The following is a 21,428-nucleotide window of genomic DNA, read 5'->3' on the forward strand; positions in this document are numbered from 1 at the left end:
ATTTAAAAAGAGAGCGAGAAAGAAAGAAGAGAGCAACCAAACGAAAAAGCAAATCCCCCATTGATAAGAAGTGCTAAAAAGTATACCAAAAAAAAAAAAAAAAGGACAATCAGAACCCTAGGACAAATGGCAAAAGCAAAGCTATACAGACAAAATCACACAAAGAAGCATACACATACACACACAAAAAGAGAAAAAGGAAAAAAAACCCTCATATATATATATGTAAAATAAAAAAAGGAAGAGAGCAACCAAATCAATAAACAAATCTACCAATGATAATAAGCTCTAAAAACTAAACTACGATAAACATAAAACCAGAAACAAATTAGACACAGAAAGCAAACACAGTTGCTCCCAAAGTCCATCGCTTCAATTTTGGGATGATTCGTTGTGTATTCAGGTATTCCACAGATGCAGGATACATCAAGTTGATTGTGGAGATTTAATCCTCTGCTCCTGAGGCTGCTGGGAGAGATTTCCCTTTTTCTTCTTTGTTCGCACAGCTCCTGGGGCTCAGCTTTGGATTTGGCTCCGCCTGTGTGTGTACGTCGCCTGAGGGCGTCTGTTTGCCAGGCAGGATGGGGTTAAAGTAGCAGCTGATTAGGGGGCTCTGGCTCACTCAGGCTGGGGGGAGGGAGGGAGGGGTATGGAATGTGGGGCGAGCCTGCAGCGGCAGAGGACAGCGTGACTTGACGTTGCAACAGCCTGAGGCGCACCATGTTCTCCTGGGGAAGTTGTCCCTGGATCATGGGACCCTGGCAGTGGCGAGCTGCACAGGCTCCTAGCAGGGATGGTATGGATAGTGACCTGTGTTTGCACACAGGCTTCTTGGTGGCTACAGCAGCAGCCTTAGCGTCTCATGCCCCTCTCAGGGGTCTGTGCTGATAGCCACAGCTTGCACCCATCTTTGGAGCTTGTTTAGGTGGTTGATGACTTTCTTATAATTAACTTTTGTAAGCATTAAATTGTGCTTTCATTACTTTACATGACTGTAAGTGAAATTACTGTGTTAATCGATTCTTTCCCATCTTTTTATTCCACATCTTTTCTATTTGTATATATTTTTTCTTTTTTAAAAAATTCAGTTGTAAAATCAGTGCCTGAATACATGGTCACTTATCAAAATTTCTAACAGTACAGAAACACATAGACTAGAATTGTAAGTTTCTCTTTGTTTCCTTTACTATTGGAAAGTTGGTTTTTCTGTGTGTAATCAAACTTGTGTGTTGAGTGGCTTTTCTGTGTATTTGCATACCCATATAACTTGAAACAAAAGAATATGCACACTTGTGATACATACTGTCAAATTGTTTTCCAAAATATTTCCATCATTTTATCATCCTGCTAGTAGTATGAAAGTGCTTAGTGCTTGTAAGAGTAGATCGAAGCTGGCAAAATATTTACTGTTTCTGGAAAGAATTGTACAATGTATTTTAAAAGATTAAAAAAAAATGTTTAAACCCTTATCTAGCCTCATAGTAATTCTTATTTTTGGAATTTATACAGAGGAATTAATTCAAAATATAAGAAGATCCATATATTCAGAGCAGTTTGTTGTAAGATTATGTTCAATAGAGAAAAATCAAATGGAGCTTTAATGTGAATTAAGCTACAACTCAGATTATTTTGTGGTCATTAAAATATATAAGCTTTTAAAATACGTCACAATAGTGGGGAAATGCATCATAGCAAATATGTGCATATAGTAATATTGGTATAAATAATCCATATGAAAAAATATTGATAGGAAATGCAGAAATGATAGAGTGGGGGAATTGTGGACTCCCTGGCTCCCAAGTTCTAATTTTTCAAATTTTCTGTTTATCTATAATGTCATACATATCTGAATATATATGTGCATATGAACATGCATTTCAAGAAAATTTAATCTTACCTTTTTAAGGAGCTGAATGAGATTTGCTTTATTGAGAGGAAAGCAAAGATGCTTTTCATTAAACACTATTTATAATTATGAAATATTTTCCATTGTGACTGAAGAAGTCTGAGTAATGAATTAGGTTTTACCATGTTATAAACTGAGAAAGATACTTGAAATTTTCTCTTTTCTCTTCCTAGATGCCAAACTTGCGAATAGGGAGAAGGGAAAATTTTGCTTCAAGGCAATACGATGTAAGGAGGAAGAAGGTAAATTCATTTTACTGTCACACTTTCTTAAATGGTTATTTTGTATTTCATGCCAATGATATGATTAGTTTGTTCTCTCCTGTTTTTTAGTTGCTACACAGTCCTCAGAAAAATATACCTTTGCAGATATCATCTTTGGAAATGAACAGGTATGCGAATAAGCACAATAACGTTTGATTTTAATAAAAAGTCACAGTCTGGAGTATCTTGACTATTTTGGTAAAACTATTGCTTTAGTAATCCCCAAATTCTTTGGTGGATGAACATGTCAGCTTTGTTGGGTTTTGCAACTTGTCTTCATGCCCCAAAGCAAACAAAAATGCTATATGGAATATAGCATTTTAATTAGTTATTTAAATTTAACTTTCTTTTAGAGTGTAAGATACTCATGAAATAAGTTTAGTCCTTGGGATTAAAGAAACAGGATTATATGAAGGAACCTGTTTATTTGGGAACGTGGTCACAGTGGAACAAATAGATGATAACCCTCTGGATTTGGGAATATCATATGGTTCTATGACCCAAATAATAAGCTGTTTTGTAATTTTAAATGTATTATTGACTAGGGCACTGATACTCCCAATAATTATATGTTAGAACCACCTTGAGAGTGGTTTTCAAACTTTGAAATAATGTTCATGTAAGTCACCTGGGGATCTTGTTAAAATGCAAATTCTCAGTCAGTGGGACTGGATGAGACCTGGGGCTCTGAATTGCTAAAGCTTTGAGGTAGGTGATCTTGAGGTTATCAGTCTGCACCCTCTATTTTTTTTTAATTTATTTATTTTATTTTTGGCTGTGTTGGGTCTTCGTTGCTGCGCACGGGCTTTCTCTAGTTGTGGCAAGTGGGGGCTACTCTTTGTTGTGGTGCGTGGGGCTTCTCATTGCAGTGGCTTCTCTTGTTGCGGGGCACGGGCTCTAGGTGCGTGGGCTCTAGAGCGCAGGCTCAGTAGTTGTGGCGTGTAGGCTTAGTTGCTCCGCAGCAAGTGGGATCTTCCTGGACCAGGGTTCCAACCCATATCCCCTGCATTGGCAGGTGGATTCTTAACCACTGCGCCACCAGGGAAGCTCTGCACACTATTTTTTATCTAGAGAATTTTTATAAAAATGAAAGCTTTGCCGTCCCACCTCTAAAGCTCTGGCTCATACTTTGGGTAGAGTTTGGGAATACACATTTTCATCCAGCTCTGCAGATAATCTGAAGAGGTGATTTGGGGATCTGCTTTGAAAAATACGGGCCAAATTCCCTGTCGTTTTGTGCTGTTACTAGTATTATTTCTTTGTGTTCTTCTCCTTGATAATTCCAAACATACTTAGACTTTTGTATTGTGCTTATCATTTGCCTTCATCTGACCCACTCTTTGTACTATCTTTTGGCCATTTGAGGAAGCGGCTATTTAGAAATATCCCAGAGCACCAAAAGTCCAATAATTCCAGAATGAGTATGACTTTTGGACACTGTGCTTCCTTGCTTCCTGAATGGTTGAATTTTAGCTTTTTGGACTTAAGTTGTTTGTTTTGTTTGTGTCTTTTTAAAAACATTCCCTAGAAACATCATCAGGACCCTTAAATTATATTAAGGTTGTAATTTTTATTATATTTATTGTTAATAATTTTGTATAGGAGCACTGCAGATGGCATAAACAAAGACATTTTCCCTTTTGATGAATCTGAGTAAATAGAACTCACCAGGCACTACACGTTGATGAGATAACTATGTGGACAATGGTTTACCAGAAAAAGTTCATGTCTAAGGGGGAAAATATATGTATTTATTAATATTTAATAATTAACTTGAAGCTTAACAGCTATATAATATAGTTTATAATGCAGGAAATTGTTAAGTGTAGAGATTTTACTATGAAACACAGTAGTCATTAATTAAGGGAAATTCTGTAGTTCTGAGTCTGTTTAAAAATCTTTTCTCTTGTTCTCTCCCTTCAAGTATAAAAGCCAGGTTAATGCCAGTGGCTTCATTCGTTCTGTTTCATTGGATATCACTTAGTCTTCCAAGTATTTGAATGGGAAATATTTGTTATTTTTAATAGTTAAAAAAAATCATAATTTCCTTTTAACAATTTACTTTTTAAAAAATTGAAGTATAGTTATTTTACGATGTTGTATTGGTTTCAAGTGTACAGTAAAATGATTCAGTTATACATATATATGTTGTTTGTCAGATTCTCAACAATTCACTTTTTATTCATTTTCTTAGAGATACCCATTTACCCTCCCTGGATACTTAGAAGGTTAAAGCCAGTGCCATGGAAGTGTAGATTTATGAACTTGAGCTTCAAACTTTAAGATTCAGGGTAATTTGTGCCAAATATTTTAGGTATTCAAGTCTTAGGGTGGCCTCCTTGTATTCAACCAAATTGATAAGAAATTACTGAATAAGCCTTTTGGGTATATGTAAGTTGTAGAAATTTAAATTTTGGCAGGGTATATCTAATTGAAAACACATACAGACAAACGATTTTCTTTTAACAGATAGTAAGTTCAGCAAGCCCCTGTGCAGACTTCTTTTATCGAAGTTTATCCTCTGAATTGAAGAAACCACAAGCCCAGTCTTCTCTGCATACAGAAAAGCAGTCAATAGAGGACACTATGAGATTAATTCAGAAGTGCAATGAGGTGGATTTGAATATTGTTGTATTGTGGAAGGTATGTGTTGTTAAATTATTTCAGCAAGCCTCACTTATACTTGATTCTTAAGCTGAAGAGTAAATGTAAGCTGCTCTTTATATTTTCTCTGCTTAAATTTTCCAATTTGAATATTGAAATAGTTTTATAAGTTTTTCAGCAGTTCCAAAATAACTTTTTTTTTTGCCTAAAGGGAAGAATTCATTCAAATTAGATGACTTTATTCTGTGTTACTTATTACTTGTAAGAGGTACTGAGAATATTGTAGACATGATAAGCTCCATGAAAGCAAAAATGCTGTTATTAAACTCTTTATTGTGAGCATTTTCAAACTCTGAAAAAGGAAAAATAGCACTATGAACCTCTAAGTACCCATTACTTAGGCTCCAACAGCCACTAATTTGCTGCTGTTCGTTTTCACCTATTCCTTTACTTTGTTTTATTTTTACCTTCCTTTATTTTTTAGCTGCAGTATATATGTTTTAATGACATATTTCATCTGCTTTTATGTGTACTTCTAGCAGATAAGGACTTTCTTGTTTAATATAACCCCACCATATTACTATCTCACCCAAATTAACAGTAATTCTTTACAATTATCTAATTGTTGGTCTGTGTTGAAATTTTTCAGATTATTTGAAAATATTTTAATTAAAAAAAATCAGATTCAGCTAAGATTTGCACATACACATGGCAGACCAGAATGAGGTTGTTTAGGCATTGGTCTTCCCTAAAGTTAACTGTAATGCAGAAGAGGTTTATTTTTCACAGTACACCCTTTTGTATCTTAAGTATGTATCTTTTTTTTTTCCACTGTAGAAATGATTCTACAGTGAAATTTAGGATCTTGCCCAGGGATATTCACCTGAACTATGTGAGGAGGTTTGATTTTGTACTGTCTGATATAAGGCCTAACATGGAGACATGCTCATAGTAGATGATTAGAACATGTTATTTTAAATTGATTCAGATGTTCTAAAGTGTTCTTTTTACTAAACTGTACACTTTTAAGTAAACTTTCTTGAAACCAAGCTGGCTTTACATGAATTCCAGTAAAACTGCTTAAGCAAATTGATACTTTTGTTGACTATAGAAGGTGAAGGTGTTTAATGTTAAAAAGATAAGTTACACGTTATTAGTTTGAAATCAAATGTTCTTGGAGCTCAGAATCAAGAGAATCCTGGGCTTCCCTGGTGGCGCAGTGGTTGAGAGTCCGCCTGCCGATGCAGGGGACACGGGTTCGTGCCCCGGTCCGGGAGGATCCCACATGCCGCGGAGCAGCTGGGCACGTGAGCCATGGCCGCTGAGCCTGCGCGTCCGGAGCCTGTGCTCTGCAACGGGAGAGGCCACAGCAGTGAGAGGCCCACGTACCGCAAAAAAAAAAAAAAAAAAAAAAAAAAGAGAATCCTGTTTTCAGGCTCAGTAGCATTGCCCCTTAATGTAAACCACCCATCCATTAAATGTATGGTAGACCTTTAGCATTTGTAGCTGTAACTCCACAGATTCCTGCCATGTAACAATTTGTAATATTCGTGAGACAAGATTTTGAGTTATGTGTGCTGTATTCTGTACTCATCGTTGAGCCCACAGTAACCTTGGTGGGGGCGGGGCGGCCAGGGGTTATCTTTCAAAAAATCACCCTGAATAAAAACCAATTACTAGTATTGCTGATTATCATTGAAGAAGAAGAACACTACCCAAGATTATGATACTCCTTAGTTAGAAAATGGAAGTTTGAATAGATTACAGGATGGGATATTAAATTTGGTAGGGGCTAGTAGCTATGATAAGTTTATTATTCAATTCATTTGAGGAAGTGACTAGTAGATTTTCTTTAGTGAAGACTCTAGATAGTGCACAAAGGACCCCTTGAACGGAAGAAAACTTGACAAGTCATTTAAGTTGTGGAGTTGATGCATAGGGAACATAGTACTCTAAAAAATTATGATTCAGGAGAAAACTAAGACCTTGGACAACATTTTTGTAAAAAAATTTAGTTGGTAAGGGAGTATAGTATAACTTATAACCAATCTTAACCAAAAATAAAGGTTTGTTTTGAAAAACTAAGACTTTGTGCAGGAAAGAGAATGCATTATAGGGTTATACATGGCTATGGGTGACTTCTGTTTGGTCCCTGAGACCATTGGAAAAGATGTGTGACCTGTCTCAGGATGTTATCTATCAGTTGTCATCCTCTCTTGATTAAAGGTCACTCCATCGAGTATTTAACTCCTCCTGCATTTCTGGGTTGTGCATGGATGGGTGCTGAGCAGGTCCTGGGCCTGCCTCTGCCTTAGTGCAGCAGTTCTCCAAGTGTGATCCATGGATGGCAAATTGTCACTCATGATAAGTATAGAAATTGAAAATAAACATTTAGGAGTGTTTATAGCATTCTGACTGAGTAATTTTGAATCTGTTGAATCTAATAGTAAAAGAAATTGGGCTTATCAAAAAAAAAATTAAGCATCTGTATTTGCATAGTGTGACAGTACCAGTATATCAGAGCCATGTACAGATTTTATGTTCTCCAACACAGAAGAAGTTCAAGAAGAAAAGTTACGTGCTGGAGTAAGTGTTTTAATTTAGATGAGATCAGTTCATTGTATAGGAAGAAAAAAAACTTTTTTTTTTCTCTTTTAAGCATATGTATCAATACTTAAATTTAAGATCTCCAAGGACATGGCATTTCCACTTCTAGGATTTATGATTGTACTCACTGATTCTGCTGCATTATATGATAAACCCTGGTACATTTCAGAAGCAAGACGATAAGAAAAAGCCTTGGGAATTCCCTGGTGGCTCAGTGGTTGAGAATCCGCCTGCCAGTGTAGGGGACATGGGTTTGAGCCCTGGTCTGGGAAGATCCCACATGCCGTGGAGCAACTAAGCCCACGCGCCACAACTACTGAGCCTGCGCTCTAGAGCCCACGAGCCACAACTACTGAAGCCTGTGAGCCACAACTGTTGAAGCCCGTGCACCTAGAGCCTGTGCTCCGCAACAAGAGAAGCCACTGCAGTGAGAAGCCCATGCACCGCAACGAAGAGTAGGCCCCACTTGCCACAACTAGAGAAAGCCTGCACATAGCAATGAAGACCCAACGCAGCCAAAAATAAATAAATATATTTTTAAAAAAGAAAAAAAAGAAAAAGCCTTTTGCCTGTATATTGGCAGTCCAGTAAAGAAGAAAACTTGTGTTATGGTATGGCACTGTTCTTTTGGACTAGTTTCTTAAGCGCTCTAGAGAAAATTGGAAAATATTTCAAGAAGTGTCTCTCACGTATCCAGGCCAACTGTTTTATATTGAGGCAGAGCAGATTTTGACAGATACTTAATTGATTGAATGAATGAACAAAAGTAGAAAGGTTGACACAGCCATGAGTGTTGGTAATTGATAGATATTAGCCATAATACCTCTGCTTTCCATCAGATATTGCATTGGTTACTTTTGAGGTTACTGCCAAGCAGGCTAACATTTTTGTGCTTTGTACTTCTTAGGCATACGTAGTGGAAGACAGTAAGCAGCTTATTTTGGAAGGTCAGCACCATGTTGTTCTTCGCACTATAGGAAAAGAAGCTTTTTCATATCCTCAGAAACAGGTAATGACAGAGTTTGCTTTGGGGCCTTCCTGTGAACTTGTGGGGTTTTTTGTTTGGTTGTTTTTTGTGTTTTTGAAGGTATCTGGTTTGTGCAAGCTTTTATATTGGAATTTGAGTTGGGGCTTGGTGGCAGAAAGCTGATTAAAATTAGAAATGAACATAAATTGATTTTAAAATTCACTAGCACTTCATAAGAGTATTGAGATGCATTTGTGATCTTGGGATTTCCTAAGATATATTCTTTATTGAATCTAGAACTCACAGTTAGCTTGAGAGGAAGGGAACCATATTCTCTATATTATCTTGTTTGTTGTTTAACAGGCCCATACCATTGCAGAACTCTATGGGGCCTATCATAGAGTGTAAAGGATGGCCTCTGGAGTTGTGCAGAAGCTGGTAATACTGTTTATTTACTTACTTTTCCTAAAATACTGTTTACTCTTACCAAAAGTTCTCATAGTATGTGTAAATATTTAAACCCAAATCTGTTTCTTACTTTAAGAAAATTGTTTTTCTCAAATTGATTTGATTAGTTAAAAAAGTCCCAAGTTTTAATTGCAAATTGTCATATTTTGATAATTTCGAACATCTCAAGGCAAGGTTTTTCACTTAGAAAATGAAACAAAGTGATTTCTATAAAATTCACTCAAGTTATAGTCCCATTTTACTAAAATACTGTGTAGGGCATATCCTTTTTTTCCTCTGTATTTCACCTTTGAAATACTTTATATTCTCTTTATATGATTAACTGAGTTGGGAGATGCAGCATGTTCATCATACTAAGAATAATATATTTGGAGCCCAGAGACTTTCAGATTGATGGCCTAGTGCAAGTTACTCGCATAATTTGATAAACTTTTAGCTTACATATAAAACGGGTAATAGTACTTTATACCTTGCCTCTCTTGTGATGGGACTGTCTGTCATAAGGTTGAATCAAACCCTTATTATAAAACTACTGTACAAATTGTCCAGCACTCATTGCAAAAATACCTGTTGTTGCTTTTAAGGTAGAAGAGAGGGAAGCTCTTCTAAACATTCCCTCAGTAAATTAGCTTCAGGTTTTTGGTATCCTTTTCTGGCCGTTGTTCGTGTGTATTCCTCCTGGTAAGTAGTATGTAGAGATTCATTTAGTATAATTTAGAAGTCTCAAATAACAGCTTATTTTTCTTAGATGATTAGATTATAATAATAGTACATTTTTTGGACTTTTTATTAAAGTGTAACGTAAATGCAGAATAGTGACTAGGTCATTGACTCTTCACAAATTGAAGAACACTTCAGTATAAGGAGGACCCAGATCAAGAAAGAGAACATGACCCGAACCCAGAAGTTTTGCTCCTGCTCGCTTCCAGGCGCAAGTCTTCCCTCCTCCAGAGTAAACCTCTAGTCACTTTTCTCTCACTCATAGGTCAAAAGCAGTTTTAATTCTTGCTTTTGCAGCTGTATAAATCAAGGGTCAGCAAACTTTTTCTGAGAAAAGCCAGATGGTAAATATTTTAGACTTTGCTGGCTCAGAGTCTTTGTCAGAATTACTCATCTGTGTTGTTTGGAGTCCAAAAGCAACCATAGCCAGTGTGTAAACAAATAGATGTGGCTCTGTTTCCATAAAACTTTCTTTACATAAAGAGGAAGCAGGCTGAATTTGGCCCATGGGCTGTAGTTTGCCAGTCCTTGGTGTAGATCAGAATCCAGCTAGGCTAGCAGGAAATTAAAAAATCAAAATTTTCTGGACGGTGAAGGAAAATGGAGAAAAAAATTATCAAGAAAGAAATAATAATACTAGAAGTGGGACATGATTCTCTGTTTTCATTTAGACAATAATAATATTTATTGAAATGTTTATACAGTGTGCCTCACACTAGCTATATTGAGACTTTTACATGTATGTTAACCTTCAGTTAATATAGTTGAGGCACTATAATCTGTAAAAACTCAGGAAGCTATTTTCAAAAATGACTCTTTAAGGCAATTTTAGTTTTTCAACTATTAAAACAGATGCTATACAATTGAATATCTACAGCCTAAGTACTCAGCAATTTTATTAGATGAGAACCACAGCAACTTTTGAAATTATTATTATTGTAAACCCCTTTTTTACATATGAGGAAATTGTCTTAAAGTATTAAATAACTTATCCAGGATCACAGAGCTAATATGTGAGGTTGCTGGATTTCAAGTCTAACCCCAGCACATAATAAATAGAGAATGAATAAATGATTACAGATCCTAGTTTTTTTATCCTAGGTTGTATGTATTGCATATGATTTCAACTGTTAGTTTGTTAGTTTTTACAGCAGAAAAAGTATTGTCCGTGCTTTACTTTATCTCTACTGGTTTTAACTTCTTTAGTTTGTGTGTGCTATACTTTATTTTAACAAGGCAGTGTTTTTATTGTCATATATTTTTTCTTTTCTCAGGAGCCACCAGAAATGGAACTATTAAAATTTTTCAGACCAGAAAACACTACAGTTTCCTCAAGACCATCAGTAGAGCAGCTTTCTAATCTGATTAGAACGAGTCTTCACTATCCAGAATCATTTAGTCATCCTTTTCATCAAAAAAGGTTTGAGATGTATTTTTGTTAACATTTTTCTACAATATACACACCTGTGTGTGCATGCACACACAGACATACACACATTTATTAATAGCATTAACCCAGATATTGAAGAAACAATTTAGAATACTATTGAGTCTGTAGAAATTGCCCTTAAGTAATTTACCCTTTACTATGATTACCATATGTTGCTGCTGTAATTAAAAGATGGGTATTTCCTCAGCCAGTTAGTTGTCAAAAGTTTTCTTTTGGGGCTTCCCTGGTGGCGCAGTGGTTGAGAGTCCGCCTGCCGATGCAGGGGACACAGGTTCGTGCCCTGGTCCGGGAAGATCCCACATGCCGCGGAGCGGCTGGGCCCGTGAGCCATGGCCGCTGAGCCTGCGCGTCTGGAGCCTGTGCTCCGCAACAGGAGAGGCCACAACAGTGAGAGGCCTGCATACCGCCAAAAAAAGTTTTCTTTTGATGAGCAGGTTTATCATTAAGTCAAGAAGAAGGAAAAAATACCGTCATTCTGTTTTTGTTTTAAGTACAGAAATTAAATCTAAGACATGACTATAGTATAGACTCATCAAACAGTTTAAATTTAGATAGCATCATTTACTTAAGATTTATTAAGTATTAAACTTTTGGGGGATTGATGTATTTATAACTTTGGTAAATAGCCTGATCATATAAACTTAAGGTTCTAAAATAAAAAGTGCTAAGTCAGATGACACTTCAAAAAGTGGCTGGTTTATAGATATAAAAGAAGATGGAGAGAAGTCTGTTAGAGCCAGTCTGTGAATTATAACTGAAGGTATAAATTTTGGTGAAGTCACCTTGGATAGAGGTAGGGATGGGGTGGGATAGAACAAAAGAGAATGGTGACCTATAGAACAGTGGTGTTTGAGAGATGAGCTAAGGAAAAAGTCCACGAAGAAGACTGATTGGGAAGTAGCAATCAAACAATTAGGAAGAAAAGACCAATGAGGAGAAAGTGGCATCACAGTGGCGGAGTGAGAACAGTTCAAGGAGGGAGAGCAGTTAACAGTTTTAAATGCTGCAGAAAAGTCATTCATTGGCTCTGACAGTAAAGAAATTGCTCATGCTTTTGAGAAGAATGTTATTATATAGTGAGGGTGGAAGCATGATATAGTAGGTTGAGGAGAAATGGGAGGAAGTAAGTAAAGATATTCGTGTAGACCACCCTTTCAAGAAGCTGGGCTATGAATGGGGATCAGGGAATAGCCATGCAATATTATTGTTTTACTAGGTAAGATATGGATGTATTTATGGTCTTGAAGGAAATGATGGGATACAGGAAGGGCAACAGAATCCTTAATAGATGGAAAGATACACCAAAGAGTGGCAGGATTAGCTTTGGACTGAAGAACGGACCTCCTTACTATGGAAACGGGGAAAGATGAAAGTAGGGAGAAATTTTAACAAGTTTACACATTATTGGAGTGCCTTCACTTTTCGGAAGTTTATAGAAGCACGGTTAAGTACTCAAAGTAATCTAGGAAATAAGAGAATAAAGGGTAGAGAATTTTTAAAAGTGAAATTTGAGAACAGCTACTGAGAGGAATGAGGAGCTGGCCAAGGACACACAGAAGGAGTGCTGGGCAAAATTAAGATGTTGACTTAGCATCGGAAATATTTAAAAAGTAGCTTAAATGGTGCTAACCATTTTTAAACCCTTTTATCGTGAGATATAACACACAGAAAAGTGCTCAAAAATGAAAACTTGTGGCCATAGTGATTATTTTTCACAAAAGTAATACCCAAATAATCACATCTAGGGAAGAAATTAGAATATTGCTAGCAATCTCAGAAGCCCCCTGTGTACTCCCTTCCAGTCACTCCCCTGTCCATCCCCAGTATTAACAGTCATTTCTTTGCTCCTCTTTATAATTTTCCAACCAAGTGTTACATATCTGTATTTTGATTGTCATGGTTTTTAAAAATATATATAATTAATTAATTTATTTATTGGCTGCGTTGGGTCCTCGTTGCTCTGCGTGGGCTTTCTCTAGTTGCGGCGAGCAAGGGCTACTCTCCATTGCGGTGCACGGGCTTCTCATTGTGGTGGCTTCTCTTGTTGTGGAGCACGGGCTCTAGGCCTGTGGGCTTCAGTAATTGTGGGTCGCGGGCTCTAGAGGGCAGGCTTGGTAGTTGTGGCGCATGGGCTTAGTTGCTCCATGGCATGTTGGATCTTCCTGGACCAGGGCTCGAACCCGTGTCGCCCGCATTGGCAGGTGGATTCTCAACCACTGCACCACCAGGGAAGTCCTGTGGGTTTTTTTGAACTTTATTTATGAATGGAATTATACAGAGTATATTCTTGTTACGTCCAGTTTCTTTCACTTAATATTATGTTATTCATCAGCCATTGACGAAGCTGTGGAATTTTCATTGCCAAATGAATATGTTTGAACATATTAGAATTAGTTTATCTACTCTATTGTTGATGAACTTTTGGATTATTTTCAAATTTCAACTTTATGCTCTTGAATATTCTTGTATATATCTCCTGGTGCATGTGTGTTTGCTCCCCTCTTTTTTTCCCACATTTATCTAGGAATTTTTTCAAAGTAGTTTTACTAATTCGTATATCGCACTAGTAGTGTTTGGGAGTTCCCTCTGCTCATAACCTTCAGCAACACTTTCTGTTGTCACACTTTTAAAGATTTTAGCCATTTAAGTTATTTTTAAATACTTTTGGTCTTAAATCTTTGTCTAGGTCTTAATTGCTCAGTAGTCATTCTGTATGCCTTTGACTGACAGAGGCACACTGGGGTCACTTGGGGAAATTTAAGAAATACAGATGCTTTGGTCCTACTCCCAGAGATTCTGATTCGATTGGCTGAAGGTTGGGGGCTGGACATCTAGATTACCTAAAGTTCTCCAGGTGATTCTAATGTACAGCCAAAGCTGAGAAAAAATTTCTTGTTTTATCCCTAGTGAACCTATCTTCCCACTCTTCCATAGACAGTTTTGATTCCATAATGTTTCATTTTAACCCACCGTTCTACTTTGTCCCTGTTTATCAAACCTGTCCTGCTTCACGTACTTCCTGAATATCTTAGATGCCATGGTGCTGCTTAGTGGTTGAAACCCTGGCTATGCCTTAGAGGCTGGGATATGTAGGACTTCTCCATGTGCTTCTATTAGGGTAAAAAGCATCATAGACTCTAGGCAGTTCAGGGAAGTGTGTGAAACAGGACAGTTTTGATCAAACTAAAAGGAGAGCAGTGGGCTAAAATAAAGCATCATAGAATTAAAACTGTGCACGGAAGTATGTGAAAACAAGGCAGATTTGAGAAGGATAAGATATGGCAGTTTCTTCCAACTTTGGCTCCACATTAGAATCACCTGAAGAATTTTTGAAAATCCTGATACTTAGGCCAGTTAAATCACAATCTCTGGGAGTAGGACCTATGTGTCTATATATTTTAAATAAATCCTCAGATGATACCAGAGTGAATCTGTATCAGTTTCTATTGCTAAATAATGCTTCGTAAGAACCCACTACAGAATTCAGTAGTTTACAAGGCATTTATTCCCACGCTCATGGGTCTGCAGGCCAATGACAGTTTGGCTGAAGCTCTGCTTCAGGCTGTGGGTTGGTTGGGTTCATGTTTGTGCCACATACATTTGGGGTCAGTCCAAATGGGCAGCAGCCAGCTGGGTTATGTTCTTCTCATGGCATATCTCTGGAGTACAAAAAGTGAGCCACATTGCAGTAGCACGTTTAAGGCTTCTGTTTGCATCAGAGTCATTAATCTTCCATTGCCAAATAGCCTCTCCTTCACAATCAACAAGGATGCTCCACCGTTGCACAGTGGGAGGTGAGGGGAATGAATAACTGCTAAACAATAATTACCATTATTATCACAGTAACCAGGATTGCGAATCAGTGAAGTAGAGGGTCAAGTGATTGGGCATCCTTGTGAAACTAAAGATCAGAAGTGTAATTGAGTGAGAGAGCTGGAGATAGTGGTCAGAGAGTGGAGAATCTCAGTAGTATTTCAGAGGCAGTTATTTTAGGTGACTAAAACAAATTTCACAGTATGGTCATGGAAGTTAGATGGCTGAGTTTTGAATAGTATTGGTGGTCATGGAGGTGACAGATCAAGGGTTTGAGAAGGAGTTGAGTGAGTTGTCTGCCTTGACAGTAAAGTTCTCCAAAAAGATGACAAAATTCAGGATTGAAAAGAAGAAAGCAAACTCATCCAGAAGCTTTTAATAAATGAAGCCAATAAGATGATATGGAAGAAAAATCTTGAGCAATGTTTCCTGTCTAGATGGTAGGCCTCTGCTTGACAGATATACTAGATGAATTTGGGGTGGGGGGAAGAGGGTGAAGCAGATATTTCGAAAGACTCATCCCATCCCCCTCCCCCAAAGAATCTCTGCTGTACTGAGTTACTGTCACTGGTATTAGTTTGTCAGTATGGGGACAGAAAAAAAAGAATAAAAACCTTGGAGTAGTTTATGACCAAAAAAATGAGGTGTTTTTATAGGAGAGGTAGGAGGAAGAACTCAAGAAGTGGTATTAACTATATTAATGAGACATTCTGGCTAGAGATATGGAAGATATTGGAAGAAGAACAGCATGTGTTATTGAGAGGACTGCAGAGGAAGCTGTGTACTCAGCCAAATTTCAGTTAAAGTAAGATGTAGACATATAAAGAGAGGAGACTGAGGATCTAGAGGAGTGTTGTTCATGATATAGAAATGTGGGAGGGATGGGACAGGGAAGAGGTTTGGTCATAGCAGTGGAACACAGGGCAGCAGAGGAATGAGAATATGAGAAACAGCAGGTGACCAGAGATAACAAAGATATGAATCAAATAAATTGACAGGAATTTGTGAAGAATAGTAGAAAATTGGGAATGGGGGCTAGTGAGGCAGTAGCCCCCATTCCCACTTATTAACACTTAGTATGATGCCTAAGGTTTGCTGGGGAGATGGGGGTGCTATTCACTGAAGCAGTGAATGGAGGAAGAAGAGGAATGAAGGTAATGATTTTGGGGCTAAGAAACATCCAGATGTTCTGATTTCTTCTTTTACTAGAAGCATTTAGATAAAGCATGGAGAATTTGAGCCCCAAATGGTAACAGAATAGCAAAGTTTCTGAGGTTTTGCTTTGGGTTACAAATTATGCGATTGGAATTTAACTTAATGGGGTGCTCTAGACTGGAAACCTATTCGGTAGTCTTTGCTGTCCTCTTTTCCTTGTTAGAAGTTTGTGGAGGAGGTAAGGGCATAGCACCGGTACAACCTAAGAATAAGTCTTTGAAATTATCTTAGTTTTTGTTTAGGGAAATCTGTTATTTGCAGTATGGTTCAGAAAGTATTTCTTAGTAAGAGGATATAAAATTTCTGAAAGCATAAAATATATTATCTGAGCAGAATTTTAAAGTTAATTTTGTGGGAGCTTATAGAATTACTTTTTTCTTTTTTACTATCCCTTTGTTCTTTGTGTTAATAGAGTAAACTATTTTCAATAATAGTATGTAACCATTTGTGCATAGATACGTTCATTTATTATGTTCTTGATTTTAAATCTGCACCAGTCTGTTCATTAGGTCCTCTTCTATCACTCCATGTCCTTTCTCCTATGCTTTAGTGATTTACTAATTATAAAGTGAGATCAGAAATTAGGTTAACTGAGCAAATGTGTCTACTTGAAAGGGCTCTCCTCATAACTTGCTGTACAGAAATAATTATCATATTCTCCCGAACGTGATGGCTTTTATGCAAATTTGATAGAAGAGCAAATGTCAGTTCTCAAAATTAAGTAATTTTCACGAAGCATAGAGAACAGGATTAGTTGTTGGCATTTTCATGATTTTTTATCTCCGTTGATCTTTCTTAGTTGCGATTATTCTGTTTTGCATTTTGGGAAATAACCACCTAGAAACATTTTGGTTATTTTTTCAGATTAGCTTTAATAAATATAAATAAAATGGTTTTGTAGATGTATATATTCTGGTATTTAGTATTCAGGCATTGTATTAATATGTTTTACTTCTTGTTTATGCAAATAATTTGGCTTGAGTGATTTTAGAATTCAGTTTTTTTCCTTACTTGAATCTAATTGTTTTTGAGGAGCTTATGCTATTAGGTACTCTTAAGTTTTATTTTCAAGAAAGTGGGGTTTTTTTGTTGTTGTTTTTTAATATCCTGCTAACCTTTTTTATTTATTTTTTTTCCACAGCCTTTGTTTAGTACCAGTGACTCTTTTACTTTCCAATTGTTCAAAGGCCGACGTCGATGTAATAGTTGATCTTAGGCATAAAACAACAAGGTAAAGATTTATTCAGGGCAAGTTTATTTTGCAGTTAAAGATTGATTTGAAAGCAATTTAATATTTTGAAATTATGCAAATAATTACCTAACATAGAGAAAGTTTACTCAGGCATGCCTTTATTTTTTTGTTTAGTATTAAGAAGTGTTAGAGAAGACTTAACGAAGATTGTCTTAGAATTTCAATAGTGGCAAATGGAAAGCAATTTCCAAAAGCAGCAAATTATTTTGACCAGAGACAACAATTTTTATAAAAGTTTGTTGGTGATAAAGAACTCTAAAATTGAAAATCAGCAAGTTCAGAATAGAAGTTTTTTTTGTCTGTTTTCTGATTTATAAAATAATGCTTAACAACAACAACAACGAAAATGCTGGTCCATACTGGCACTCCAAGATCTAGATGCTTTTCAGAATTCAGAAATTTTGGGGTTTTTAGAAAAGCAGTGTGAAGCGTATACTGATTATTATTGTATAACACTCCAAACAGGATCTGGGTTAGCTGTGTGAAATCCAAACATTTTGTGTATGATTATGTGTATCATAAATTAATTTGCTAATGCCTTATTGGTAGACCCTTGGTTGCTTTCCATTTTTCAGTATTATAAACAATTTCAATATTATAAGCATTCTTATATGCACATTTATTTTTATGTATGGATAACCAAGTGGTTAAAAGCTCAGGTTTGAAATCAGGTTCCATTATTTACTAGCTGCTGTTGCGAGTGTTAAGTGAGATAATTCATTCTTAACATTGTGCCTGGAACATAGTAAGTGTTAATAAATTTTAGCTATTATAGAAATTGTAATGTTAGCTATTGCCGTTATTGTTATTAATACAGTTGGTGTCATAAAATAATTTCTAGAAATAGAATTGCTAGATGAAAGGGATGTGTTATTGGGACTTTGGGAAAAAATTTATGAAGAAAAAAATTCTCCAACTTACTACTTGCCTCCTCCCTTAGCCCAGAAGCATTGGAAATCCATGGATCATTTACATGGCTTGGACAAACACAATATAAACTTCATCTTAAAAGCCAGGAGCTTCACAGTTTGCAGCTGAAAGCATGCTTTGTCCATACAGGTGTTTATAACCTTGGAACTCCTAGGGTATTTGCCAAGTTATCGGACCAAGTTACAGTGTTTGAAACAAGTCAGCAGAGCTCCATGCCTGCCCTGATCATCATCAATAATGTGTGATAACTTTCAAATTTGTACTGAAATCCACAGGAATCAGTTTTATTTTACTGAATGGTTTTTACAGCAGTATTTGAAATACCTAACTTGTTTGGGAGGTTGGTGTTAGATCATTGTAAAATACTTTTGATTTGTCAATTTGTTGATGATGCAAAGCACGTTGGACTGAGAGTACTTAAATTCTTTTTTTGTATTTCTTTAACCCCTGGTAATAATTTACATGCTCATAATACAGAATTTCAGCATATCCATGCACCTTATTAAGCCCCACTTAAAACCAGTGTCTAAGTCTGCTGTTACAACTTATCAATGGTATATGAACATTAGGAGATGATTTTGAGGAAGAAAAGGCCTTGTTGGCAGTATTCCTGTTAAGCCATTAGTCTATAAATTCCAGCTTTACTGTGAAGTTCTATAGAGTGTTAAATACAGACTTTGCTGTCTTGCTTCACACAATTCTCTAAAATCAGTTTTGAACGTTGGTTATAGGGTCTTCATACTTCAGTATCTGGTTGTTCCTATGGCTTATACATAACTTTGTAAAAAGAAGAACTTTTTTTTCTGATGCTTTGATTATAGTTTTGGAAAGAGTTTGACTCCCCCCCATTCATCTCAGCATACAGTGCACTATTTCACAATATGAGATTTTTGTCATTTAAATTATCATATTCTTTATTATGTAACTTTAACAATTGAGATGATCTGTTTAAAATATAAATCTACTCAAGTTAATTAAAAATCAGCTTTTCAAAAATGTATTATATTTATAACAAATGTACTGTAAATAGAATAAAGACATGCTATTCACTGTATAGATTTATTAGATGCCTTTTTTAAAAAATTCTGAGAACTTAACATATTATTGAAAATGAATGTCATCCAAGACTTCCCTGGTGGTCCAGTGGCTGGGGCTCCGTGCACCCAGCACAGGGGGCCTGGGTTCGATCCCAGGTCAGAAGCTGAATCTCACGTGCGACAACTAGGAGTTCACCTGCCGCAACTAAAGTTCCTGCATGCTGCAACTAGAAGGTCCCGCGTGCCGCAGCTGGGGATCCCACACACTGCAGCTAAGGATCCCGCACGTCACAACTAGGACCCAATGCAGTCGAATAAATAGATGGGTAGGTGGATATTTTAAAAAAAAGAATGCCAACCATATTATTATAGCAGGTGCCAGATCAATTTCCTGAGAAAGCGTTATCTTTGTTTCTAAAAGTGAATGACAATCTTTGTTCCTATAGTCCTTGGTGGCCGTGTTATACATGAACAAATGAATTTTGTTTTTAAATGTTTCATGTCTGATACCCAGTTACAATTTTGGATAACCTTTTTATATCCTGGGAGAAAGGAAGATCTATGCTTATTGACCCTACTGTAAATAACCACATTGCAGACTCTTATGCTGGTTATGGCAGACTAGGTAATTTAGCCCTCCTGCTGGAGAAAAGTAAAAAGTCAGAACAAAATAGAAGAAAATGTTTTACTAAAAACAAAGTGTTATCAATATAGTCCGTTATTAGAGGACCAAAATCCAGTAGAAGAAAGTCTAGAGAGAGGATATTTGGGCCTACTTTGCCTTGGGAGGTTTGCCCACTTAGGAAGAAGCAGCTGAGAGGCAGAGCGTATGTTTGACTTATTTTGAGACAAGAAGTATAGGTTAGGAGAAATAACTAAAACTGAAGCAAAGAGAAGAAAAGGATGGAAAATAGGCCAAAAAAAGGTAAGAAACCTGGATTCAGTGAGAAAGTCTTACGTATTTATTTGGAGTCCTAGAAAGGGGAGAGGATAGGGCAGAAGCAGTATAGAATCTGAGAATTTTCCAAGATGGACAACAAGTTACAGATTCAAGTAGTTCAGTAAATTCCAAACAACATAAATGTAAAGGAACCTATATACAGATGCATCATAGTGGAACTGCTAGAAATCAAAGACAAAGGGAGAAACAGTCTTGAGTACAGAAGGCAAAACTTACTTGAGTGGTAGCAGTAATTCAACTGATGGCAGACTTCTCAACAAAAATAATGGAAGCCAGAAGATAGTTTCTTTCAACCCTTTGAAGATGCTCTACTAACTGCTAAGCCCAAATTCTAAATGGCAAGGATACCTTTCAGAATGAAAGTGAAAGACATTTTCAGACAAATAAAACCAGAGAGTTTACTTCAGGTGACTCTAGGATAATCTGCCTAAATCTAAATCTTTCCACTCATTCTCCAAATAAGTATACAAATCAACAAGAGCAAGTGAAACCACACCTAGCTCGTGTGTTTAGCATAACTAGACAATATTAACTTCAAATTATCTGCACATGGAAAATTTAGCCTTAAATTCCAGCTGGCTATGTCAAGCATCTATGTCAAGCCTTTGTACAGAGTGGATGCAGGTGGGGAAGACCGGAATCCAGAAAGACCCTGTGGAAAGGAAATAAGAGGACAGGGCTTAAGGGTGAGCTGCAATCACTCTAAACAAAGAAAGTCATGCTGACTGTAAAAGTACAAGACATCTGGTAGATCAGAGCCCTGGTGACAGGCAAGGCACTTGAGACCTTGCAGTGGGGTCTTGTAGGAGCAGAAAGGAACGGGGTCCATTTATCACACAGCTAAGGAAATACATCCTAATAGGAATTACCTTATAAGTCGGCTACTTAGAGTGTTGAGTATTTTGAGGTTTGTGCACCCCGAATCAAGTGAAATTGTTCCATTAAAGCTTCATACCCTTAGGGCTGAGTTCCAGAAGACTCCATTAAAATGCAACTGCCTGTAGGTACCCTAATAACTCACCCTCATTGTCCTTTAAAATGTTAAGATTTGTCAGGCAGCCTATAAGAGTGAGGCAAGCCTTGAAATGGAATGGGACACACAACAGTGTCTAGAAGGGAGGTGAGGGGAACTGGTGGGAGGAGCAGGAAATGGGGAGAGGGGAAGGAGGAAGGGATAGATTGCTGAAGGAAAACTTGGCCCGTTTCATAATCTTGCTTAGGGTCAACCCTGTTTG

General features: G+C 36.9%; 1 protein-coding gene across 6 annotated transcripts in view; it reads left to right on the plus strand.

Moving 5' to 3' along the window:
* The window catches only part of TRAPPC8 (trafficking protein particle complex subunit 8), a 91,200-nt gene extending 71,959 nt beyond the window's left edge, over positions 1–19,241 (plus strand). For 5 of the 6 annotated variants that reach the window (XM_060283210.2, XM_060283212.2, XM_030876482.3 and 2 more), the window contains 7 exons: positions 2,080–2,148; positions 2,239–2,297; positions 4,639–4,812; positions 8,288–8,389; positions 10,810–10,955; positions 17,155–17,244; positions 18,206–19,241. In XM_060283210.2, the coding sequence (XP_060139193.1) occupies positions 2,080–2,148; positions 2,239–2,297; positions 4,639–4,812; positions 8,288–8,389; positions 10,810–10,955; positions 17,155–17,244; positions 18,206–18,440 (875 nt within the window). In that variant the 3' untranslated portion in view covers positions 18,441–19,241. The remainder of the gene's footprint in view (positions 1–2,079; positions 2,149–2,238; positions 2,298–4,638; positions 4,813–8,287; positions 8,390–10,809; positions 10,956–17,154; positions 17,245–18,205) is intronic. The other variant, XM_060283213.2, reaches the window with a different exon arrangement.
* The last annotated feature ends 2,187 nt before the right edge of the window (positions 19,242–21,428 follow it).

The sequence above is a fragment of the Globicephala melas genome, chromosome 13, assembly GCF_963455315.2.
Source record: "Globicephala melas chromosome 13, mGloMel1.2, whole genome shotgun sequence".
Taxonomy (NCBI): Eukaryota; Metazoa; Chordata; class Mammalia; order Artiodactyla; family Delphinidae; genus Globicephala; species Globicephala melas.